Raw genomic sequence first — 26,732 nt, 5'->3', positions numbered from 1 at the left:
ATAACTTCCCTCCCACCCGCAACCCTCCCCTCTCCCGCTCCCTCTCCCCTTCCATTCACATCAAGATTCATTTTCAATTCTCTTTATATACAGAAGATCAATTTAGTATAAAGATTTCAACAGTTTGCACCCACATAGAAACACAAAGTGAAACATACTGTTTGAGTACTACTTATAGCATTAAATCAAAATGTACAGTATATTAAGGACAGAGATCCCACATGAGGAGCAAGTGCACAGTGACTCCTGTTGTTGACCCAACTAATTGGCACTCTAGTTTATGGTGCCAGTAACCACCCTAGGCTGTTGTCATGAGTTGCCAAGGCTATGGAAGCCTTCCAAGTTTGCTGACTCTGCTCATATTTAGACAAGGTCATAAAAGACAGAGTGAGGATAGTAACCAAATATCCTAAGAGTGGCATTTACCAGGTTTGAACAATTATACAGCATTAAGTGGGGAAGAGGACCATCAGTACACACAGGTTGGGAGTAGAGCCATTGGTGGTAGAGTAGAGGTTATGATTACAAAGGAATGAGGCCCAAGTGCACTAGACAGGGTCTAGAACAAAGGACAGAGTCATTATTAGAGGAGCTAAGAAAGGTGCTAAGCTACATTAAGTTTTCTGATTGAGAGGCAAATAGAACCTGATAGAAGGGACTTGATAATAATCTGTTTGGCTTTAGGCCTTGTAAGTTAAGAGGCCCAGACCTATCTATCTCTTCACATGGGGTACATCTTAAGGGAGGTGTGAACCTCCTAGGGGAAGGCACTCTGTTGACTTTCATTACTTGGCTGGCCTGGAAGGAGAGCTGGCCAGGTAAAGGCAGGTGGCATCTCTGACAAGAAATTTACAGTTCTGCCTGCAATGTTGCTGACCCTACTTGACCATACCCTCAGCTGCAGTGGTCACTTTGGAAGTTGGGCTGAGTGAAGGGCTTTTCAGCTTAGAGCCAATAAGATCTGTGGCTCTGACCTGGGCATCCTTCAACTCCAGGGCAGGTCCATTTCCAGTGATCCAACTCTTGGCAGAGCTGCCAGGGCTCTTCACAAGTTGACTTCTGCTGAAGCCCAGGCTTACCACATTGAAAGCCACTGCAGTGGACTGGCCTGTTGGGTCTCCTTGAGGGCAGATCACTGTACAGATCAGCCATTAATAGGCCTGCCACCCATTGCTTCTGATGCCGAGCTTTCTTTTCCTCCTGGTTTGTGTTAAAGCAGACCAGAGGATGCAAGTCAAGGGAGTGCCCGAGTCCCATCTCTAATCTTCGGTGGCCTAAACTACAAGTCTATAGTCATAGGCATGTTATGTAGTAGTTTTTCTAAGGTAGACAATGCCCATGAGGAAAATTATATTCTCACTTAAAATCTTTCTTTCCCTTTGGTCTGAAAGGGAGGTTTTTTTCTACTTACAATTTACTTCACTGATGGCGAAGTGAATCTAGCTATGAGATTATTATTTAAGTTCTTATTTTGGCTATGCTATTACAGAAAAATGTTAGCCATCTCTTTTATAAGGTCTAAAGATTAAATTGTGCATCCTACAGATTCCTTCATAATAGAATTAGTTTCCTACCTTGAGGAGAATAGAGAAATGAAAGAACAAGTTGGGCTTAGAATAGAGAAATGAGGGAGCAAGTCCTAGATCACTTGCTGACATTAGCAATATCACATGAATACTTAGCAAATAGTCTCAACCATTAGATAACAACTTAAGAAAACATTTACCAGGAGGTCCAATGCCTTCTATAAATTTTAAGAATCATGTATTTGAAAACACCTCTTAAATATCTAACATGGTGTAGTTTGTTTAACCAGTAAACCTAAGCACAACCATATAAAATGTTTTTAGTTTCTTTCTACCAACAAGTTTAAAACATATGATACACAGATTCAGGTCACACAAATTAAAATGTATCTTTGATTGATTTTAGCAGCTTAAATTTATGGACAATCTTATCTATAAGCCATTTAAAATAAAACTCTTAATAAAATTTCCCCATGTGGACATACAATATGTACACACATATAACATAACATAATAGACCAATATAGCAATTTTAGTAATAGCTTTTAAAATCTTTAACTCTTTTTGTAGTTTGCCAATTGATTTGAATTGCTTTTTGTTTTTAGTAACCTCAGTTAACCATACTTTCTCACAGTTGGTACTGTTAATACATTATTGGCTTCATCTGTTTACAGAGCCATCCCAAAGTACTGAATACAATAAAAGTGGCTGGAAAAAGTCCATAGGACAGCTAAACACAGAACCAACAACGCTTTAGTTTTATGAGCAGCAAATCATATATAACTATGGATGACAAAAGACTTTAAGTCTCCATGTTTAAAATTATAAATTCATCAACCAACAAGAAGCACTTGCTTACTTCACAGTATTTTTGAAAGCACCTGCAGGATTTTACAAGTGTTTAACCCTTTAGACCTCTGGGGCTTTCTCATTAAGATAACTGTCATGTCTAGTAACACAAAATCATTAGACTTTTAATTCTCAAACATTTGTATTAATAGCATTTTCCATTATAGATACTTAAAGTTTGGTATCACATCACATCTTGACAGTACTTCTAATATAATCCAAATAGCCTGATTAGTTGGTGTCTCTATAAGATGAGAGACATAGGACCTTCAGTTTTTTTCATTTGGGCCCAAACTGGAGAAACCAAAGTCCAGGATTTACTGGAAATTTTAGAGTCCAGATTGTTTGAAACTTTGATTTTTTGAATGCCTGTCAAAATGCCAAGAAGGCTCAAAAATCCAAAATATCTGGTTGAAATAAGATTCCTTAAAATCATGACATAACATAGACCAAATTTGATCGTTGTTAGAAGGTGATTATTCAGATCTTTGAAAATAAGCACATATTTAAATAACCCATAGCTCTTAATAAAAATTCAGCTGTTTTTGAACAATTAGAATTTAACAGACATCTAAGAGAACATAATAGATTACTTTAACACATTGATTTAACAGAGCATCAGAGTTTAATTCTATGTCAAAGAGAAATTGAGCTTCCTGTGATCTTTTGCTGTGAGGTTTCCTTCCTTTACCTTCTTTCATATTGGTGACCATGTTTCTGTGTGTAACACATCTTTAAGCATCTTTTGCAGGGCAGGATGAGTGGCAACAAATTCTTTCAATTTCTGTTTGCTATGAAAAGTCTTAATTTCACCTTCATTCACAAATGAGAGCTTTGCAGGATATAATATTCTGGGCTGGCAGTTTTTCTCTCTTAGTACCTGGGCTATGTCTCACCATTCCCTTCTAGCTTGTAGGGTTTCTGATGAGAAGTCAGCTGTGAGTCTAATTGGAGATCCTCTGAGAGTAATCTGACGTTTCTCTCTTGCACCTTTTAGAATCTTTTCTTTATGTTTCACTGTGGTGAATTTGATTACAACATATCGTGGTGAGGATCTCTTTTGGTCATGTTTATTAGGGGTTCTATAAGCTTCCTGTACTAAGATGCCTCTGTCCTTCTCCAAACCTGGGAAATTTTCTGCTAGTATCTCACTGAAAATGCCTTCTAATCCTTTCTCCCTCTCCATGCCTTCAGGAACTCCTAGAACCTGAATGTTAGGTTTTTAAATAGTATCCTGTAGATTCCCGACAATATTTTTTAGATTTCTAATTTCTTCTTCTTTTCTTTGGTTTGCCTGTTTCCTTTCCTGTTCTATGTCTTCTAAGTCTGATATTCTCTCTTCTGCTTCGCCCATTCTGTTTTGAAGGCTCTCTAATGTGTTTGTCATTTGATCTATTGAATTCTTCATTTCATTATGATTTCTCGTCACTATCACCGTTTCTTGTTCTACTAGTTGTTTCATTTCATTTTGATTCCTCCTTAATATTTCATTTTCGCGAGAGAGATTTTCTATCTTGTCCATTAAGGATTTCTGTAGTTCAAGAATTTGTTTTTGAGAACTTCTTAATGTTCTTATCAATTTTTTGAGATCTTATTCTTGCATTTTTTCTATCTCATCATCTTCATAATCTTGAATTGGGGTGTCTTTTTCATTTGGGGGCATCATAGTGTCTTCCTTGTTCTTGTTACCTCGGTTTTTGTGTTTGTTGTATGGCATGTTGGAGATATTTGGTTTCTTCACTGTGGTGTTTTTTCTTGTTATACTATGGCTCTATATTAAGTGGACTGTCTGCTTTCGGTGGAGCCTTGGAGGCTTGAGATGAGTGTGGCCTGAGAGCTGTGTTTGGTTCCTCAGGGTTGAGGGTGTATCAAAGATGACACTCCCAGGTTAGGCGTGGTAAATCTCTCTCTCTCTCTCTCTTTCTTTCTTTCTTTCTTTCTTTTTTTTTTGATTCAAAAGGGAAGTAGTTCCACACAGCTGAACATAATTGGAGGTAGTTAGCAGGAGAATGATACCCACAGGAGCCAGAGATTGGAAGCTCTTTCCCAAGGACCACACAGGGAAACTCTGCTGCCCTTGGTGTGGGCTCCAATTCTCCTGCAGTCTCCCACTGGGTTGCCAAGTTAGATCTTAGTCTCCTGTTATTTCACCCCTCCCCCCAGAGTCAGGTTTTTCTGCTAAGCTCAGGGCCGGTGCAGACCTGAGGTCGCCCTGCTTATGACGTATCTCCAAAATGGCGCCTGCTCTTTGTCTTGCTCGCCTTTGTGGGGTGAGCGGAGAGAGAGAAACTCGTGTCCGTATCGGTCACTTTTTTTTTCTCTCTCTCTCTTCTAGTTAGCCTGGTGAACTTTTCCCCACGGAGTTTCAAGCCTCGTTCCCTCTAGTCTCCTGTTTCCGCTTTCCCGCTGGTGTCTCGGGCTATTGAGGTTCGGCTCAGCTCGTGTTCCAGCGCTGGTGTGTTGAGTCTGCCGCTGGTGTCCCGAACTTGGGCTCCCACGCTCTCCACGCAGGTCCACTGTGAATCACTAGTTCCAGAAGAGTTTCCTCTGCTGTTTCTTCCCCTACTCTTCCTTGACCCTGCAGTATCTCCACTTTTATTCACCTGTGTCTTGCCGAACTATCAATGTACTCCCTTCCTATTCTATTCCGCCATCTTGCCACTCTGGCTAATCTATATCTTTTAATTGGAGGATTTAGGCCATTTACATTCAGGGTTACTCTTTTTTTTTTTAAGATTTTATTTATTTTTACTTGAGAGGTAGAGTTACAGACAGTGAGAGGGAGAGACAGAGAGAAAGGTCTTCCTTCCATTGGTTCACTCCCCAAATGGCCACAACAGCTGGAGCTGCGCTAATTTAAAGCCAGGAGCCAGGTGCCTCCTCCTGGTCTCCCATGTGGATGCAGGGGCCAAGGACTTGGTCCATCCTCTACTGCTTTCCCAGGCCATAGCAGAGAGCTGGACTGGAAGAGGAGCAGCCAGAACTAGAACCGGCGCCCATATGGGATGCCAGCACCACAGGCTTAGGATTAACTTACAGCACCACAGTGCCAGCCCCATCAACGTTACTCTTGATAAGTAACAACTTGACCCTGCAACTTTTCGATAAATATTCCTATTGCTTACTTTGAATTTCCTTTGTCCTTTACAGAGAGATTTTCTGCCTTCACATTCTTTCATAATGATGATTATCCTTCTGTGTTATGTGTGTAGCACATCCTTAAGCGTCTTTTGTAAGGCTGGACAAGTGGTGACAAATTCTTCAATTTCTTTTTGTTATGGAAGGTCTTTATTTCACTTTTTTTTCATAAATGAGAGCTTTGCATGGTTCAGTATATTGGGTTGACAGATTTTTTTCTCTTAAGACTTGACTATGTCTCTCCATTCTCTCCTACCCTGTAGGGTTTCTAGAGAAATCAGCCGTGAGTCTAATTGGAGATTTTCTGAAAGTAATCTGGTATTTCTCTAATGCATAATTTAGAGTCTTTATGTTTTATGTTGAAAGTTTGACTGCAATGTTTTGTGGTGTAGATCTTTTCTGGTCATGTCTATTAGGAGTTCTGTATACTACCTGTTCTTGGATGTCCCTTTATTTCTTCAAGTTCGGGATATTTTCTGTTATTTCACTGAATAGGTTTTCTAATCCATTCTCTCTTTCCACAGTTTCAGGAACTCCTAAGACCCATATATTGGGTTGTTTGATAGTATCCCATAAATCTCAAACACTCTCTTTAATTTTTCTAATTTCTTCTTCCCTTTTTGTTCTGACTCAGATTTCCAAAGTATCTTCTAGCTCAGATATTCTTTCTTCTGCCTCACCAACCTTGTTGTTAAGGCTTCCTAGTGTACTTTTTTATTTGACATATTGAATTCTTCATTTCTAATATTTCAATTTGATTTGGCATCAAAATGTAAATCTCACAGGAAAATTTTTATTCCATGTCATGTGTGGATTTTTTTTTAACTCATGAATGTTCTCATTGCTTCTGAGTAATCCTATGATCATTATTTTAAATTCCTTTTCAGGTATTTCATTTTATATTCTAATATTGAATTTGTTGTTGTGTTCCTTTGGGCAGTCATGTGTCTTCCTTATTGTTGTTTCCTGCATTTCTTTATTTATTTTTAAGCATTTGTGGAAATACTTGTTGGTTATCTCTTCTGATGGATATTATCTTTGAACTCTGCCTCTGTGGCTTAGTAGTTTCTTAGAGGCATGTGCTGGGTGTGGCATGGGAGCTCTGATCAGTGCTCTACAGTGTACTGAGAATCCAGGGTGACACCAAAGTTGGACAGGGTAGATCTCTATTGTCAGCAGGGGAAAGGGTATGATCACACCTGTTGGCATAATCACAACTTCACTTCTTCTCTTCCTAGGAGGATCCACTCAGCCCTGTGAACCCTCCCTGTCCACAGAGAGAGTGGTGACATTCCCAGAGTGAGCTGCCTGTGGGTGCTTCTAGTTGGCAGTTTGAATCTCAGAGCCTGTGATTGGTTGAGAAGATGGGGGCACCTTACAGTCCTGTGTGGGTGCCTAGGCCCCTGTCAATCTTCCCAGCCCGACTCCAAGACAGTGGGGAACATAGCTTTTTCTTTCTGGTAAAAACGCTTGGTCTCAGGAGCTGCTGTGGCCTCTACTGGTGTCAGAATGGCACCTTCTCCCTGCCATTGGCCAGGTGCCTTTGTAGTGGGGTGGAGAGAAAGAAACCTGATATCCCTCCACTGGATTAGGCAGGGATCCTGTCCCTCACTAGGGCTCCAGGCTGGACCTAAAGACAGTGTGGTCCACAAGGCTCTCCCTCAGGTGGTACACCTGTGGCACGGGCTGCCACAGTTTGCTCTCAACTTGCTCTCCAAAGCTGGCATCTCCTCTGGTTCCCAGCTGCAGGGGTTCACATGTGATGTCTGCGATCATCACTGTGCGTCTGTACCTTCCACCCTGCTCCATGGTGTCCCGCTTCCTTCTGCAGAATTTCCACCGCAGACTTCTCTCCAGCACTCCTCTGGAAATGCGCTTCCTCCATTTTTCTTCTGCTACTTTCCTGTTCAAAAGTAGCACATGTTTTCCCTATTCAGCCATCTTGGAATCCCCCCTATTGCTTATCTTTAACATGAAAGCTTTTAACAGTTCAGGAACTCAGTAGATTCTTCTATAGGGGCTCCTTGTAGAATTTTTTTTTTTTCGACAGGCAGAGTGGACAGTGAGAGAGAGAGACAGAGAGAAAGGTCTTCCTTTTTGCCGTTGGTTCACCCTCCAATGGCTGCTGCGGCCGGCGCATCTCGCTGATCCGAAGCCAGGAGCCAGGCACTTCTCCTGGTCTCCAATGCGGGTGCAGGGCCCAAGGACTTGGGCCATCCTCCACTGCCTTCCTGGGCCATAGCAGAGAGCTGGCCTGGAAGAGGGGCAACCGGGATAGAATCCGGCGCCCCAACCGGGACTAGAAGCCGGGGTGCCGGCGCCGCAAGGCAGGGATTAGCCTGTTAAGCCATGGTGCCAGCCGAATTTTTTTTTTTTTATTTCAGGAGATTCATGCTTCAACTTTTTTAAACTTACAGACTTGTGAAGTGAAAATGTTATTTCTCTTTTAAGTATAATTTTAATCAAACAATGAAATAAATTTGCCACATGTTTAGTTTATCTGCAGGGTGGAAGTGGAATTTATGTTCTCCTATGGAAACTTTGGTTATGGATTTTCTCATCAGGTTAGTTCCCCTTTTTTAAAAAAGTTGTTCTATTTCAGTTATTTTGTCAGATCATCCTCTTCTGAGCCTCTATTTTTTCCAATTGATAAATATTTTAAAAAGATCTGTTAAACAAGTAAATAAAAAAAGATTTATTCATTTAGTTGAAAGGCAGAGTTGGAGAGAGAGAGAGAGAGATCTTCCATCCACTAGTTCACTCCCCAAATGGTACCAACAGCCAGGGCTGGGCCAGACTGAAGACAGGAGCCTGGCTTCCATCTAGGTCTCCCATGTGGATGGCAGGGGCCCAAGCATTTGGGCCATTTTCTGCTGCTTTCATAGGTGCATTCACTGGAAGCTGGATTGGAAGTGGAGCAGCTGGGACTTGAACAGACATTCATGTGCTATATTGGTATCACAGGTGACAGCTTAACGTGCTATGCCACAGTGCAAGACCCCAGTTCATAAATTTTTTGAAATCAATCTTTTTAAAAGAATCCTACTCTACCTCCTGACCTTGAAGTATATTAGCTTTTCTTCAGCCTAAAGAAAAATGAAACTTTACCATTATTTGCTTATGCATTTTTTAAAATTATGATCTTTTACTCAAAATATTGATATAATAAAGCTTGCTTTTGTGTTTGTAGAAATATGCTTATAATTAGAAATATGCATTATTTTAAATATTCAATAAATAAAGATGTTTGTACTTAAAAATAGTTATTAAAAACAAAGTCATTGGAGGCTGTTGTTGTGGTATGGCAGGTAAAGCCACCTCCTGTGATGCCAGCGTCCCATGTGGGCACCAGTTCATATCCTGGCTGCTCTACTTCTGATCCAACCTCTTGCTAATGGCCTGGGAAAATCAGTGGAAGGTAACCCACCCACGTGTTTGGCCCCTGCAATCCATGTGAGAGACCCAGATAAAACTCCTGGCTTCAGCTGGGCCCAGCTCTGGCTGTTGTGGGCATCTGGGGAGTGAACTATTGCATGGAATATCTCTTGCCCTCTCTTTGTAGCTCTGATTTTTAAATAAATGAATAAATAAATATATCAGTTTTAACAAATGAAGTAATTGATATTGTTCTCTTTTTAAGGTTTATTTATTTAAAGGTAGTTATATATATATATCAGTGGTAAGTTCCCTACTTAACCATCATGATACCACAAAGAGAGAACCACTTTGGGTGCAAATAAAGCTGCATTCAGATCCTGGATCTTGTTCCTACCGGGTAACCTTGAACAAATTGCTTATCTTCAGTATCATTCTGTAAATATGCGGTATTGCCTACCTCATAGGTTTATGGAGAGGCTTAAATAATATTAAAAGTCTAAAATGTTTGGCAAGTATTTAGCACCCAATAATTTTGTTGTTAATTTTTGAGATAAAATTTTAAATTACATTATAGTCAAAGGCTTTAGGCCTGACAGTTAAAAGACCACAGTTCGGCAGGAATACAGGCAATGGCTATAAACAGCAATCAAATGAAAAGATGCCAATTTCGCTTATTTACAGTAAATTTAAAAATAATCATAGACCATTAAACTTGGAGTAGTATATCATTCTTCACAATATGTTTGACAAATATATAAAACAAAGCTTGATAAAATGATGCTTGCAGCAATAATCTTTCACACTGGAACTTCTTTTTATTTTTGTGTTTTGATTTTTTTTAAATTAGCTCCCACATATAAGGGAGAGAACATGTAGTATTTGTCTTTTTGTGTCTGACTTGTTTCACTCAATGTAATGTTCCCCAGTTGCAACCATTTTGATGTAAATGACAGAATTTAATTTTTTACAGCTGAATAATATTCATACACACAAACACACACACCACATTTTCTTTATAGTTTTGTCTGATGATGGCTACTTTGGTTGGTTACATATTTTGGCTATTGTGAACATTGCTGCTATAGGCATGTGGTGAAAGTACCCAATTAATTTAATTCCTCTCTTCATTCCTTTTTTCCTTTTATGTGTTATTTATGGCCCATTCTATTGTCATGTAAGATTGGTGATGTTGGGAAAATTATAATTGTAAGTAAATTGTGTTAAAATATGCTTACACTTTTGTTTAGTTAAAACCTCTTCAGAAAATTATTGAGCCATCTATGTTTATGAAAGTTGCACCACCTCCAGAAAGAACAGATCCCGTGACGTAAGTGTTATAAGTTTTATTAATATTGTTAGATTGTATAGCATTTTTAAAAATTTGATGGAGCACTTTAGCTATCTTAAGTAGCACCCAGGGAATGGCTAGTTTGGGTTAGACTCCAAGGGAAGGGGAACACTTTCTTTTGCTTAATAAGTTAGAAGAAAATTTGAATTTCTGGGTATAGTCCTGGAGAGAGGAAATAAGAAGGTCTGGAGATAAGAAGAAGAAAAGGGATGGGTATTCGACACAGTCCTTCAGATGTCTCCTGGGATACCTGCATCCCACATCGGAGTGCCTGATCCAAGTTCTGGCTTTACCACTTCTGATCCAGCTTCCTGCTAATGGGTACTGTGGTATGCAACAGGTGATGGCTCAAGTGCTTGGGTCCCTGATACCCTCTCGGGAGACCTGAATTGAATTCTCAGCTTCCAGTTTCAGCCTGTCTGAGCCCCAGTTATTGTAACATTTGAGGAGTAAGCCAGCATATAGAAGACCTCTGTCTGCCTTTCAAATAAAATGAACATAAATTTTACAAAATTAAAACTAAAGGAAAAAGAGAGTACCAAGTTCATGATTGAAGGACAGTAGGGAGTGGTAGCATAAAAAACAAGGTTGGACAGTGAGATAACCTTGTTAGGAAAATAAGTGAGAAATTTTTAGGATCGAGCTGTCAAATGGTTGTCAGTGTCCTGCTCTGTGGTATAGTAATGTTGCCTGATTTCCACACCAATCCAATTGTTACTTCCTTATAGTCAGTAAAACGTCTATGGTAAAAACATGTGATTAGGAAACTAAAAGTGACTTAAAAAATAGTATGCCACCCATGTGGGAGGCCTGGATAAGTTCTGGACTCCTGGCTTCAGCTTGTTACAGCCCAGTTGTGGACATTTGGGGAGTGAACCAGTGGATGGTAGATCTTTGTCTGACTCTCTGTGTTTCAGATAAATAAACAGCTATAATTTTGTTCAAAAAAAGATAAATGCTTATTTAATATAAAGGAAGAGATTCAGAGGCTTAGGGAAATTGTAATATTAGAGTGGACTTGTCATGTAATGATTGATCACCTACTCTGGGAAGTTCAAGATACAAATTTTACCAAGAGTCTGAGAAATGAATTTTTGCAAATGCCCTGGCATTCTTAAAGAACTCTGTAATTGCTTTTTTCTCTGCAGGCAAGACCTTATGGTGGGAACTGCAGTCATTGAGTTGGGAAACCTACATGAAATGGGTGTAATGGGTTCCCAGTGTGGCAGGAGCCACATGGGTGTGGTTAAATCTCACTTCATGAGCAGGAAGTTGTAGGTCAAGTGAACAACAGTCCAGCCTGAATTAAATCAGAGTCATGGCCAGTTTACAAACCCAGGATCCTTTGAATGAATAGGCTGAATCCCCTGAAGGAAGAACCCCACTACACTGCCAAAAATTTAGACTGTTAAATTTTCTCCCTGTCTTCCCCAAGTGAGCTATGACCCTTCAATGGGGTAACTGCATTGGAGAATAGGAAACAATCAGGCTATTTGAAAACAGCTGGACACTGATTCTTAGTTGAAAGAAATTCCAGGAGACTCCAAATGTCACTATGGTCCATCAGCTAGAGTGCAGACTGATGGAGCTCACAGGGTCCGTGGAGTTTTAGTGGGTCCCCCCCATCCTATTTCCCTTGTTCCAGAATGCATAATTGAAGCGTATGCTCAGTTGGTTCTGTAACCTGGGAAATGGAAGCTATTATAATGGGAAAAACTAAGTGGAAGCTACTGGAATTGCCTATACCTAGAAAAATAGTAAGCCAAAAGTGATATTGTATTACTGGAAGGATTATGGAGATTGTTGCCAACATCAAGGATTTGAAAAATATAGGTAGTGGTTCTCATCACATCTTCATTCAACTTGCCTATTTAGCCTGTGCAGAAGACAAATGGACCTCAGGGGGAAAAAGTGGGTTACTCTGGACTTAGCTAAGTGATGACTGCAATTGCAACTGCTATAATACAGATAGGATTTCACTGCTTGAGCAAATTAACATATTCCCTGGTATCTGGAAAGCAACTGTAATTGCACTTTTGTGTAATTTCAACATTTCACTTTATTACCATTTTGCAGAAATGTTATTTTACCACAGCCAGTAGAATATCCAGCATTTTTATCTCCAGACCTGAATGTTACTGTTGGGATTCCAAATACCATGCCCCAGCTGAACCAACCATCCATGGTGCGGCTTGAAAAGCTACAGCAACAACCCCGGGAAAGGTAAAAAGCACAGGAGTTTTCAGTTTACGTATGTGTTCTTTGTGTTATATGTTAGTTTCTTCCTCTGAGATATAGGTTTGCTGGTGGTCCAGGAAGACTCATTACAGGGGCAGGCATTTGACCTAGTGATTAGAACACCTGCCTCCCACATCAGGGTGCCTGGGTTCAAGTCCCAGCTCTTCTCCTGACTCCAGCCGGCTTCCTGCTGATGTGCACCCAGGAAGGCAGCTGTGGTGCCACCTGTATGGGAGACCTGGGTTGAGTTTCTGGCTCCCAGCTTCAACTGCCCCCTCCTCACCCCCACAACCTGTTGAAGGTATCTGAGCAGTAAACCCATGAATATGAGTGTGCATGCTCTTGCTTTTGCTTTCTCTCTCTCCTCTAAAATAAATAATTTTTTTTAAAAAGTAAATGCTTAACTTTGGTACTGTGCCATGGGTTCAGAGGTTGTTTCTGATTTTTTTCTTATCAGATTTAAATACTTTGTTTTAAAAAGACACGAACAGCAATAAAGAGGTGAAAACTTACTTATATGCAGAAAATATAATACTTGCTTTGCTTCTTCATTCTACAATGTATTATATTGTCTCTTAGGCTCTTTTCTGTATTTCTCATCGTTTTTTCTCCATGCTTTAGTCTATTTTCTGCTTATCTGTATTCTAGTTCACTGATTTCTTCTGTTTCTAGTCTGCTTTTTAACTTATTAAATTTTTAATTTCAGTTATTTTCTTTTTCATTCATGAAATTCCCATTTATTTCTACTTCCCACTTCTCAGGCCAAATCCCCAGCCTTGTCTTTTAATTCTTTGAATATTTTAATCATTGTCTTAGCTCAGACTGTTATAAAAGATACCATGGATTAGGTGGCTGAACCAATAGACGTCCGTTTCTTACATCAAGGTGTTGGCTGATTTGGTTCCTGAAGAGGGCCCTCTTCCCAATTTGGAATGGTCACCTACTAGACTGGTTCTAGTCTGATGCTTAAACAAGTAATGAATTTCTTTGGATAGTTCCCTGTGGCCCTGTCCTGGACTAGAGAGTTAGCTGGTAAATTTTGAGCAGTCATAGTGGTTTGACTGGTTTGTTCCTTTAGACAGTACCGTGAATTCCTTGCCCTCAGCTGCTTTTGAAATGATCAGAAGCCTCCCAGTTTGGACTGTTGTGCTCGAATTGGCCCACTGTGCTTTCCAGTAACATGATTTTGGCTGTTTTGGTACTCTCTTGGTCTCAGATCTATCTGATGCTTCTTATATACTCACTGCTTTCTCCAGCGTAGATGCTGATACCATGAAGGACGTGCGTGTGTGTGTGTGTGTGCGTTTTGGGGTGTTGCTTAAAGCTTTTTTGGGTTTGTTGCCTCTCTGTCCCTGTTGCCATTATCTTCCCAGAACTATCTTTTATATCTGTTTAAACTAAGTAACATTCAGAGAGAGCTTCTCCAAAGAATAATATTTGAGAATAAAATAGCATAAATAAATAAAATGGCAATAGGAATATGCATGCTATAGTAACAGAAGCAAGAGGAAGTTTTTAAAGGCAAAAATGAGAATTACATAAGATATTTTGAAGTAATAATCCTTGGCCACAAGGATTAATAACAAGAGTGGCTTCTGTCTGAAGTTGGAACAGACAGTGGCTGGGCAGATGTGCTTGTAGACATCTTTTTAATTTTTTTGTTTGTTTTGTTTTTGGTGCAGTGCTACAATGGCTTTTGTGCAAGGTTGTGGTCTGGCAGTCTTTTGTGATTGTTGCTATCCTGGAATTATGAGTGAGAACTCCTTATAACCTGGCTGGCTGGCTGGCTGGCTTTCTGTTTGGTTGAGTGGCTAACTGGCTGGTTGGCTTTCTTTCTTTATACTAGGGTAGATACAAATGATTCCATTTTGGTTTTTGACAACTTTCACATACCTCTTTTGCTAAACTGTCATATTTAAAAATATTTGTCTTTAATTTATAGTATTTTTAGAGAAATGTAGACAATTATGACAACAAATAATAACAATGTTCTTTCTTTATTCCCATTCCTTATTCTTTAATTTTGTTTTCTTGTCTTATTATGTTAGTAAGAAGCTCCAGCCAATGTCTAAAAAAAATGGCAAGATAAACATTTTTATTTTGTTCGTGATCTTTAAAGAAATGCTTCAAACTTTATCAGGAGCTTTTTGTTTTTCTTTTTTCTCTTCTCTCCTTTCTCCCTCTCTCCTCCCTCCCTCCCTCCCCTTTCTCTCTCTCTTTCCCTTCCTTCCTCTCTCCCTCCCTCCTTCTCTGTATCAGGTTAAGTATGAAGGGGAAGTATGAAAAATACATGCTATGAAAAAACTATGCATTTCAAAATTTTGTGCCAAAATAAACTTATATTTTAATTCCACTTTCCAAGGACTTTAAGAAAAATACCCTCCTGTATTCCATTCCATTCCTAGCTTGTTAATACTTTAAAAAATTATTAATGGGGCCGGCGCTGCGGCTCACTAGGCTAATCCTCCGCCTTGCGGCGCCGGCACACCGGGTTCTAGTCCCGGCTGGGGCACCGATCCTGTCCTGGTTGCCCCTCTTCCAGGCCAGCTCTCTGCTGTGGCCAGGGAGTGCAGTGGAGGATGGCCCAAGTGCTTGGGCCCTGCACCCCATGGGAGACCAGGAGAAGCACCTGGCTCCTGCCATCAGATCGGCGCAGTGCGCCGGCCGCAGCACGCCTACCGCGGCGGCCATTGGAGGGTGAACCAACGGCAAAAGGAAGACCTTTCTCTCTGTCTCTCTCTCACTGTCCACGCCGCCTGTCAAAAAAAAAAAAAAAAAAAAAGAAAGAAAGAAAAGAAAAGAAAAATTATTAATGGATGTTGGATTTTGTGAAACTTTTTGTTTCTTAGTTAAATTGTATTTAATTATATGAGTATTTTCTAATGTGAATGTCAAAATATCCTTATCGTATTCTTGGTATAAGCCCAGCTTGCTTATGTTATATTGTATTTTTCTATGTAACTAGCCTTTCTAAAACTATATTTTACTTATAACATTTACTTCTATATTCATGGAAACTGTAATTTTTCCATTTTTGTAATGTTCTTATCAGGTTCTATTGTCAAAACCATAGTGTTTTCATGAAATGAATTGGGAAACTTTCTCTTTTTCATGTTCAATTCTTATTCATTATATTTTTAGATTATTTAGGTCTTTTGAAGTTTCTTGGGTTAGAAGCTAAATCCCCCCTCCGACTTGTATTACTAAAAGAGATCACACATATATATAAACACACACACATATACACACACATACATATAATTTATAACATATGTATAAATACTGTTATGGACTGAATGTTGGTATCAGCCCCCCTCCCCCTCCCACACCCATATCTGCACACTCAAATTCATGTGTTGAAATCCTAATCCGCAGCGTGATGGCATTTGGAATTAGGGGCCTTCATGAGTGGATTAATGCTCTTATAGAAAGGAGGCTGGCGCCGCGGCTCACTAGGCTAATCCTCCGCCTGAGGCACCGGCACTCCGGGTTCTAGTCCCGGTTGGGGTGCCAGATTCTGTCCCGGTTGTTCCTCTTCTAGTACAGCTCTCTGCTGTGGCCCGGAAGTGCAGTGGAGAATGGCCCAGGTCCTTGGGCCCTGTACCCATATGGGAGACCAGGAGGAAGCACCTGGCTCCTGGCTTTGGATCAGCGCAGTGTGCCAGCCGCAACGCACCAGCTGTAGTGGCCACTTGGGGGTGAACCAACGGAAAAAGGAAGACCTTTCTCTCTGACTCTCTCTCTCACTGTCTAACTCTGACTATCAAAAAAAAAGAAAGGAGTAAAACAAGATTTCATCTCTCTCCATTGTGTGAGGCTATGAGAAGGTGGCCTCAGCAAACCACCAAGAGTACCCTCTCCAGATCTCAGACCTGCCTGCTGGCCCCTTGGTATAGACTTCCCAGCTTCTAAACTGTGAGATATAAATGTTTAAGCCATCGAATTTATGGTATTCTAACAGGCCATACTGATTAAGCCATGTAGTTTAATATGTGGTTAATACTAAGTCCAATATGATAATTCTAAAAAGTGTTTATGTGGCTTAAATAACAATAAGACCATTGACTAGATACTTACTACTTAGATTTAAAAATCCAACACCGCCAATATCAGAACTGTGTTTGCATGCCTTTTATTAGGCTGCATCTTTTACCCTAAATCCCCAGTTAACTGCTACTCTGATTTTTGTTGCAATAATTCCCATTCATTTGATTGTATTTCTAGTGATATATTGATGCTTTTTCTCTTTTAGAACTTTTTATAAGTGGATCATACTTTATGCATTCTTCTGTGAACCCTACTATGTATATTTCTTCTGTCACTTTTTTTCATCTGTAACTGATTACTTTCTTTAGGCTGGAACAAATGAAAACAGAATATAGAAATCTGAGGACATGGATGGAAAAAGTTGGCTATTTAGACAAAATTATTAACCCAAAATTGGAAGATAAAGATTCTAAGGTAATTAATGTAATAAATTATATCATATAGCTTCTAATAATTTTTTAAGCAAAGAGATTGTGATGATCAAATATTATGTCTTTGTGATGAGAGGTATATATATATTCATACAATGCTATATAAATGGATAGATGTATACACACACAATACTACTCATGGTTTATGTGCTTTCCTATTGTTGTAATGTGTTATTCAGTAAAGGCTGATTAATTTTAACAGCTTTATTAAGATATAATTCATATGCCATATGATTGACTTATTTAAAGTATACAATTAAATGATTTTAAATATACTCCCAAAGTTGTGTATCTGTCACCTCAGTCAATTTTAGAACATCTTCATTATCCCCAAAAGGAACCTCATACCTTTAGCCAATATTCCCCCAATTCTTCCATCACCCAGCCAGCCATAGGCAACCACTAATCTGCTTTCTATCTTTACAGATTTATCTGTTCTAGACATTTTAACATGAATTGAATCATGCAATATGTGGTCCTTTGTGACCTGATTCTTAACATGCTGTTTTCAGGTTCATCCCCACAAAGACTTATATCAGTATTTCATTTCATTTTTTTTTAAGAATTATTTTTATTTCAAAGAGAATTACAGAAAGAGGTAGAACCAGAGAGAGAGGTCTTCCATTCCACTGGTTCACTCTCCAAATGACCACAACGGCCAGAGCTGAGCTGATCCGAACTGAAGCCAGAGCCAGGAGTCTCCTCTGGGTCTCCCATGTAGGTGAAGGGGCCCAAGGAGTTGGGCCATCTTCTACTGCTTTCCCAGGCCATAGCAGGGAGCTGGATCGGAAGTGGAGCAGCCGGGACTCAAACTGGCCGCCCATATGGGATGCTGGCGCTGCAGACTGGGGCTTCAGCCCAGTGCGCCACAGCACCGGCCCCAGTATTTCATTTCTTATTGTTTCCAAATAACATTCTACTATGTGGACAAACCATTTTTTATGCATATACAAATTTATGAACATTTGAGTTATTTCTACAGTTAAGCTGTTATGAATGAAACTGCTTTGAACATTCATGTGCAAGTTTTTTGTGAGTGTGTGTTTTGAATTCTTTCGGCTACATACTTACAAGTAGAAGCTGTGTCATATGAAAATTCTGTTTAAATTTTTGAGGAACTGCCAAACTGTTTTCCACAGTGGCTGTATCTTTTTTACACTCCAGCCTCACCAACACTTGTTATTATCTGTTACATTATTATTATTATTATTATTACTGTAGCTCCTGTGTTTCAAGTGGAGTTTCATTATTGTTCTGATTTATGTTTCTTTAATGACTAATGATGTGAGCATCTTTTCATGCGTTTATAGACCATATGCATATTTCCTTTGGATAAACAGTTATTCAAATCCTTTTCTCATTTTTCAATTGGTTGCTTTTTATTATTGAATTGCAAGAATTTTTTAATGTATTCTGACTATTAGATCCCTATCAGATACATGAGTAAGGTTTAATATTTAGAAATAGAATTTAAGCTGCCGGCGCCGCGGCTCACTAGGCTAATACTCCGCCTTGTGGCGCCGGCACACCGGATTCTAGTCCCAGTCGGGGCACCGATCCTATCCTGGTTGCCCCTTTTCCAGGCCAGCTCTCTGCTGTGGCCAGGGAGTGCAGTGGAGGATGGCCCAAGTCCTTGGGCCCTGCACCCCATGGGAGACCAGGAGAAGCACCTGGCTCCTGCCATCGGATTAGCGCGGTGTGCCGGCCGCAGCGTGCCGGCCATGGCGGCCATTGGAGGGTGAACCAACGGCAAAAAGAAGACCTTTCTCTCTGTCTCTCTCTCTCACTGTCCACTCTGCCTGTCAAAAATTTAAAAAAAAAAGAAATAGAATTTAAGCTATATATTTTGTTCTGAAAATAAAAGATTCATAGCTATATCAGTGAAGAAACACTGACTAAGATTATACCCATGAAATGGTAGTTATAACATATGATGCTTTCATATTTTTCAAATTCTCTGTGATAATTGAGCAGAGTTGTGCTACTGCAGTATAAATTTATTAGTATTTACTACACAGAATTTGTATTTTTTGGAAATTTTGGAGAGCTATAGAATTTGAGTACATAGTGAAAAAAAATCAATATTTTATAAGAACTCTATAATTACCCTACCTTATAATTTTCCTTGGAGTTTTATAAAGGTATATATCAGTTTTCCAGTCACAGGCCATACCATAATATATTCTAATAACAAAGTAATTTGTCTCCTGGAAATATCATCTCCTACCCCTTAAAGTTACAACATTATGTAGTATCTTCTGTCTCATACATTCAACACTCAAATAATCTACCCTTTCTTAAATATCCTCCCCCTGGAGCATCACCTCCTATCCAGTCTTTACAGTAGTGCTCTTTGAATTTTTTTTGTCACAATCACATGTCTTTTCATTGTCTGTACATTTTGAACAAAAAAGTGTATTGTATTAAAAAGAAGGTATGATGGCAAGGAAAATGTTTAGCTCATTAAGGATTTTCTTCAATTTGCTTCCTTCTTTTTTTTCTTCTAGGAAATCATGAATGTGGAGGCACTTGAAAGCCAGCATAGTAATCTGTTTGACAAGATGCCTGAAGATACTCTAACATTAGGTAAGAAATTAATTTGATCTTTGTATATTTATTGCTAATATAATTTAAATCAAAGTGTATATATCACAAAAGGAAAATGAGTAATTTGCTTTACATGGATTTCAATTTTTGTTAAGAAATAAATATGTATTTAACTATAGCTTCAATATATAATATTTTGTAATATTTCCAAAAAAAGACTTAGACTTTATTAAGAGTTTAAAACATTTAATGCTCTTTTACTCTTTTATCGACAAAAAAAAAAAAAGGTAGATCTTAATTACAAGACGTGGAAGGGTATTTTTGTTAAACATTGTGGACCGTGAGCTATTGGTCTCTTGTGTATTCAGTTGTGTGCTTGTATGTATGTGTGTTTCTGTATAATATGTAAGGAGAAAGTGTAATGGGAGAAGAGGGATGAGAAATTAAGTCAGCATTAAATTTGAGAACTTATCTGAAATTATTAAGAAATCTAAATAATGGAACATATTGTTCATACACCCTTTTAAAAATCAAGAGATTCAGTTAGAAATCAAGTTAAAGTTTAATAATGTATAGTAAGAAGATGGCGGATAATGAGGACGTGCACCGATAATCTGGGAAAATATCTTTTTTTTTGTTTTTTAATTTTTGACAGGCAGAGTGGACAGTGAGAGAGAGAGAGAAAGGTCTTCCTTTTGCCGTTGGTTCACCCTCCAATGGCCACCGCGGTAGGCGCGCTGCGGCCGGTGCACTGTGCTGATCCGATGGCAGGAGCCAGGTGCTTCTCCTGGTCTCCCATGGGGTGCAGGGCCCAAGAACTTGGGCCATCCTCCACTGAGCTGGCCTGGAAGAGGGGCAACCGGGACAGGATCGGTGCCCCGACCGGGACTAGAACCCGGTGTGCCGGCGCCGCAAGGCGGAGGATTAGCCTAGTGAGCCGCGGCGCCGGCCGGGAAAATATAGTTTAATAAAAGTGGAGTTACTGTAGCCTCAGGAAAAGACTCAAGAAAAAAACTGCAGAGGAAACACTTCCGGATCTAGTAGATGTGACACAGAGGACCTACAGGGAGCCCACCGCGTGGAAGCCCAACTGCAGGAGCCGAGCTGCAGAATCTCACCGGCGCGGGAACAGAAGGTAAGACAAAAACCTCAGAAACCCGAGACATTGGCGGGGAAAGGCAGAAGCTGAGGCCCCACTGGGCAAAGTTTACCAGGCTGATTGGAGGAGAGAAAAAAAAAAAAAAAACGAATAAATCAGGGGAACCAGCACAGACACTGGCCTCTCTCTCCACTCACCTTACAAAGCCGAGCAAGACAAAGAGCAGGAGCCATTTTACATATGTAAAGCGGCAACCGCCAGTAGCCAAGTAGCCAAGCAGAAAAACTTGACTCTGGTCAGGAGAAATAACAGGAAGTTAGAATCTAGCCAAAGCAGGTGAAGGTAACGATCTGAAACTGAAAATCCGAGGGGGGCAAGCGAACTCACCGAGTACACAAACTTCTGTAACTTTGGGACTGTGGTGAAATTGAGAACACATTGAGGGCTGCATAAACACTTTGTGTGGTCCCAGGGGTAGATGAAACGAATACTCACAGAGGCGAGATTTCAACTACCTTCAATTCCACTAAGCTGTGCGGAATTACTTCCCAACTGAGTAAAAAAAAAAAAAAAAAAAAAAAAGAGAGAGAGAGAGAGAGAGAGAGATCCAGCAAGGAGCAAGGGAGACAACAATCTGGGTGAGTCACTTTTGGCACAGCTTTAAACCTGAAGAATCAAGCAGAGCTCTCTGGCTACACCCATCACAGCCTCTAAGGATCCATCAAAGCAGACAGCCCACTTAGAGGCATAGTATAACGAGAAAAAAAACCACAGCAAAAAAATAAATAAATAAACTCCAACATGCCAAATAACAAACGTAGAAACCGAGGTAACAAGAGCAAGGGAGACACTATGATGCCCCAAATGAACAAGACACACCAAGCCAAGATTATGAAGGTGAAGAAATAGAGGAACTGCAAGAATCGGATCTCAAAAAATTGATAAGAACATTAAGAAGTTCTCAAAAACAAATTCTTGAACTACAGAAATCCTTAATGGACAAGATAGAAAATCTCTCTCGTGAAAATGAAATATTAAGGAGGAATCAAAATGAAATGAAACAACTAGTAGAACAAAAACTGTGTTAGTGACAAGAAACCATAATGAAATGCAGAACTCAATAGATCAAATGACAAACAAAATAGAGAGCCTTAAAAACAGAATGGGTGAAGCAGAAGAGAGAATATCGGACTTAGAAGAAAGAGAACAGGAAAGGAAACAGGCAAATCAAAGAAAAGAAGAGGAAATCAGAAATCTAAAAAATACTGTCAGGAATCTAAAGGATACTAGTAAAAAACCTAACATTCGGGTTCTAGGAGTTCCTGAAGGCATGGAGAGGGAGAAAGGATTAGAAGGCCTTTTTAGTGAGATACTAGCAGAAAATTTCCCAGGTTTGGAGAAGGACAGAGACATCCTAGTACAGGAAGCTCATAGAACCCCTAATAAACATGATCAAAAGAGATCCTCACCACAACACGTCATAATTAAACTCATTACAGTGAAACATAAAGAAAAGATCCTAAAATGTGCAAGAGAGAAACGTCAGATTACTCTCAGAGGATCTCCAATTAGACTCACAGCTGACTTCTCATCAGAAACCCTACAAGCTAGGAGAGAATGGCGAGATATAGCCCAGGTACTAAGAGAGAAAAACTGCCAGCCCAGAATACTATATCCTGCAAAGCTCTCATTTGTGAATGAAGGTGAAATTAAGACTTTTCATAGCAAACAGAAACTGAAAGAATTTGTTGCCACTCGTCCAGCCTTGCAAAAGATGCTTAAAGATGTGTTACCTACAGAAACACAGAAACACGGTCACCAATATGAAAGAAGATAAAGGAAGGAAACCTCACAGCAAAAGATCACAGGAGTCTCAAACCATATATTAGAAAAAATCTTTGGCAAATGACAGGGCAAAGTTACTCCTTCTCAATAGTCACATTGAATGTTATTGGCTTGAACTGTCCAGTTAAAAGACACCGATTGGCTGATTGGGTTAAAGAACAAAACCCATCTATTTGCTGCTTACAAGAAACTCATCTTTCCAACAATGATGCATACAGACTGAAAGTGAAAGGCTGGAAAAAGATATACCATGCCAACAGGAATGAAAAAAGAGCGGGCGTAGCCATCTTAATATCGGACAACATAAACTTTACCACAAAAACTGTTAGGAGAGACAAAGAGGGGCACTATATAATGATTAAGGGATCCATTCAACAGAAAGATATAATGATTATCAATGTATATGCACCTAATTACAGGGCACCAGCTTATTTAAAAGACTTGGTAAGAGACTTAAAGGGAGACTTAGACACCAGTACAATAGTTCTGGGGGACTTCAATACTCCACTCTCAGAGATAGACAGATCAACAGGACAGAAGATCAACAAGGAGACAGTAGATTTAAATGACACTGTAGCCCAAGTGGATCTAACAGATATCTACAGAACTTTTCATCCTACACATAAAGAATTTACATTCTTCTTAGCAGTACATGGACCCTTCTCTAGGATTGACCACATACTAGGCCATAAAGCAAGTCTCAGCAAATTCAAAAGAATTAAAATCATACCATGCAGCTTCTCAGACCACAAAGGAATGAAATTGGAAATTAGCAACTTGGGAATCCCTAGAGCACGTGCAAACACATGGAGATTGAACAACACGCTCCTGAATGAACAATGGGTCATAGAAGAAATTAAAAGAGAAATCAAAAATTTTCTGGAAGTAAATGAGGATAAAAGCACAACATACCAAAACCTTTGGGATACAACAAAAGCAGTGTTAAGAGGAAAGTTTATAACAATAGGTGTCTACATCAAGAAACTGGAAAGGCACCAAATAGATAAGCTTTAAAGTCATCTCTAGGACTAGAAAATCAGCAGCAAACCAAACCTAAACCCAGTAGGAGAAGAGAAATAATTAAAATCAAAGAAGAAATTAACAGGATTGAATCCAAAAAAACATTACAAAAAATCATCCAAACAAGGAGCTGGTTTTTTGAAAAAATAAACAAAATTGACACCCCAATGGCCCAACTAACTAAAAAAAAAGAAGAGAAAAGACCCAAATCAATAGGATCAGAGATGAAAAGGGAAACGTAACAAAGACACCACAGAAATAAAAATAATCATCAGAAATTACTACAAGGACTTGTATGCCAGCAAACAGGGAAATCTATCAGAAATGGACAGATTCTTGGACACATACAACCTACCTAAATTGAGCCAGGAAGACATAGAAAACCTAAACAGACCCATAACTGACACAGAAATTGAAACAGTAATAAAGGCCCTCCCAACAAAGAAAAGCCCAGGACCAGATGGATTCACTGCTGAATTCTACCAAACATTTAAAGAAGAACTAACTCCAGTTTTTCTCAAATTATTCAGAACAATTGAGAAACAGGGAATCCTCCCAAATTCTTTCTATGAAGCCAGCATCACCTTAATTCCTAAGCTGGAAAAAGATGTAGCATTGAAAGAGAATTACAGACCAGTATCCCTGATGAACATAGATGCAAAAATACTCAATAAAATTCTGGCCAATAGAATGCAACATCACATTAGAAAGATCATCCACCCAGACCACGTGGGATTTATCCCTGGTATGCAGGGATGGTTCAATGTTCGCAAAACAATCAACGTGATACACCACATTAACAGACTGCAGTAGAAAAACCATATGATTCTCTCAATAGACGCAGAGAAAGCATTTGATAAAATACAACACCCTTTCATGATGAAAACTCTAAGCAAACTGGGTATGGAAGGAACATTCCTCAATACAATCAAAGCAATTTATGAAAAACCCACGGCCAGTATCCTATTGAATGGGTAAAAGTTGGAAGCATTTCCACTGAGATCTGGTACCAGACAGGGATGCCCACTCTCACCACTGCTCTTCAATATAGTTCTGGAAGTTCTAGCCAGAGCTATTAGGCAAGAAAAAGAAATTAAAGGGATACAAATCAGGAAGGAAGAACTCAAACTATCCCTCTTTGCAGATGATATGATTCTTTATTTAGGGGACCCAAAGAACTCTACTAAGAGACTATTGGAACTCATAGAAGAGTTTGGCAAAGTAGCAGGATATAAAATCAATGCACAAAAATCAACAGCCTTTGTACACACAGGCAATGCCATGGCTGAGGAAGAACTTCTAAGATCAATCCCATTCACAATAGCTACAAAAACAATCAAATACCTTGGAATAAACTTAACCAAGGACGTTAAAGATCTCTACGATGAAAACTACAAAACCTTAAAGAAAGAAATAGAAAAGGATACCAAAAAATGGAAAAATCTTCCATGCTCATGGATTGGAAGAATCAACATCATCAAAATGTCTATTCTCCCAAAAGCAATTTAGAGATTCAATGCAATACCAATCAAGATACCGAAGACATTCTTCTCAGATCTGGAAAAAATGATGCTGAAATTCATATGGAGACATAGAAGACCTCGAATAGCCAACACAATCTTGTATAACAAAAACAAAGCCAGAGGCATCACAATACCAGATTTCAGGACATACTACAGGGAAGTGGCTCTCAAAACAGCGTGGTACTGGTACAGAAACAGAAGGATAGACCAATGGAACAGCATAGAAACACCAGAAATCAGTCCAAACATCTACAGCCAACTCATATTTGATCAAAGATCCAAAACTAATCCCTGTAATAAGGATAGTCTATTCGATAAATGGTGCTGCGAAAATTGGATTTCCACGTGCAGAAGCTTGAAGCAAGAACCCTACCTTTCACCTTACACAAAAATCCACTCAACATGGAGTAAAAACTTAAATCTACGACCCGAAACCATCAAATTATTAGAGAGCATTGGAGAAACCCTGCAAGATATAGGTACAGGCAAAGACTTCTTGGAAAAGACCCCAGGAGCACAGGCAGTCAAAGCAAAAATTAACATTTGGATTGCATCAAATTGAGAAGTTTCTGTACTAGAAAAAAAAAACAGGAAAGTGAAGAGGCAACCGACAGAATGGGAAAAAATATTTGCAAACTATGCAACAGATAAAGGGTTGATAACCAGAATCAACAAAGAAATCAAGAAACTCCACAACAACAAAACAAACAACCCACTTAAGAGATGGGCCAAGGACCTCAATAGACATTTTTCAAAAGAGGAAATCCAAATGGCCAACAGACACATGAAAAAATGTTCAAGATCACTAGCAATCAGAGAAATGCAAATCAAAACCACAATGAGGTTTCACCTCACCCTGGTTAGAATGGCTCACCTTCAGAAGTCTACCAAAAATAGATGCTGGAGAGGATGTGGGGAAAAAGGGACACTAACCCACTGTTGGTGGGAATGCAAACTGGTTAAGCCATTATGGAAGTCAGTCTGGAGATTCCTCAGAAACCTGAATATAACCCTACCATACAACCCAGCCATCCCACTCCTTGGAATTTACCCAAAGGAAATTAATTTGGCAAACAAAAAAGCCATCTGCACATTAATGTTTATTGCAGCTCAATTCACAATAGCTAAGACCTGGAACCAACCCAAATGCCCATCAACAGTAGACTGGATAAAGAAATTATGGGACATGTACTCCATAGAATACTATACGGCAGTAAGAAACAATGAAACCCGGTCATTTGCAACAAGATGGAGGAATCTGGAAAACATCATGCTGAGTGAATTAAGCCAGTCCCAAAGAGACAAATTTCATTTGTTTTCCCTGATCGGCGACAACTGAGCACCAAAGGGGAAACCTGTGGAAGTGAAATGGACACTATAAGAAACAATGACCTGATGAGCTCTTGTCCTGACTCTTGATGTACAATGTAATACTTTATCCTTTTTAGTATTTGTTGTTGTTGTTCTAGTACTAGTGGTTGAACTCTGTAATTAACACACAATTATTCTTAGGTGTTTGAATTGTAACTGAAAAGTGATCCCTGTTAAATATATGAGTGGGAAAAAGTGCAGGTGGAGATGAACAATTTGGGACATGCTCAATCGGACTTGCCCCAAATGGTGGAGTTAGAAATGTGCCAGGAGATTCCAATACAATCCCATCAAGGTGGCATGTACCAATGCCATCTCACTAGTCCAAGTGATCAATTTCAGTTCACAGTTGATGACTCTGATAGGTCTAAG

At 39.4% G+C, this 26,732-nt stretch overlaps 1 protein-coding gene across 1 annotated transcript in view; it reads left to right on the top strand.

Moving 5' to 3' along the window:
* The window catches only part of C2CD6 (C2 calcium dependent domain containing 6), a 203,402-nt gene that overhangs the window by 69,741 nt on the left and 106,929 nt on the right, over positions 1-26,732 (top strand). The window contains exons 7-11 of the mRNA XM_062196818.1: positions 8,009-8,077; positions 10,139-10,218; positions 12,316-12,462; positions 16,833-16,938; positions 19,463-19,541. Coding sequence (XP_062052802.1) covers positions 8,009-8,077; positions 10,139-10,218; positions 12,316-12,462; positions 16,833-16,938; positions 19,463-19,541 — 481 coding nt within the window. The remainder of the gene's footprint in view (positions 1-8,008; positions 8,078-10,138; positions 10,219-12,315; positions 12,463-16,832; positions 16,939-19,462; positions 19,542-26,732) is intronic.

Source organism: Lepus europaeus, chromosome 1 (assembly GCF_033115175.1).
Source record: "Lepus europaeus isolate LE1 chromosome 1, mLepTim1.pri, whole genome shotgun sequence".
NCBI lineage: Eukaryota > Metazoa > Chordata > Mammalia > Lagomorpha > Leporidae > Lepus > Lepus europaeus.
This window is presented reverse-complemented; position numbering and strand designations above follow the sequence as displayed.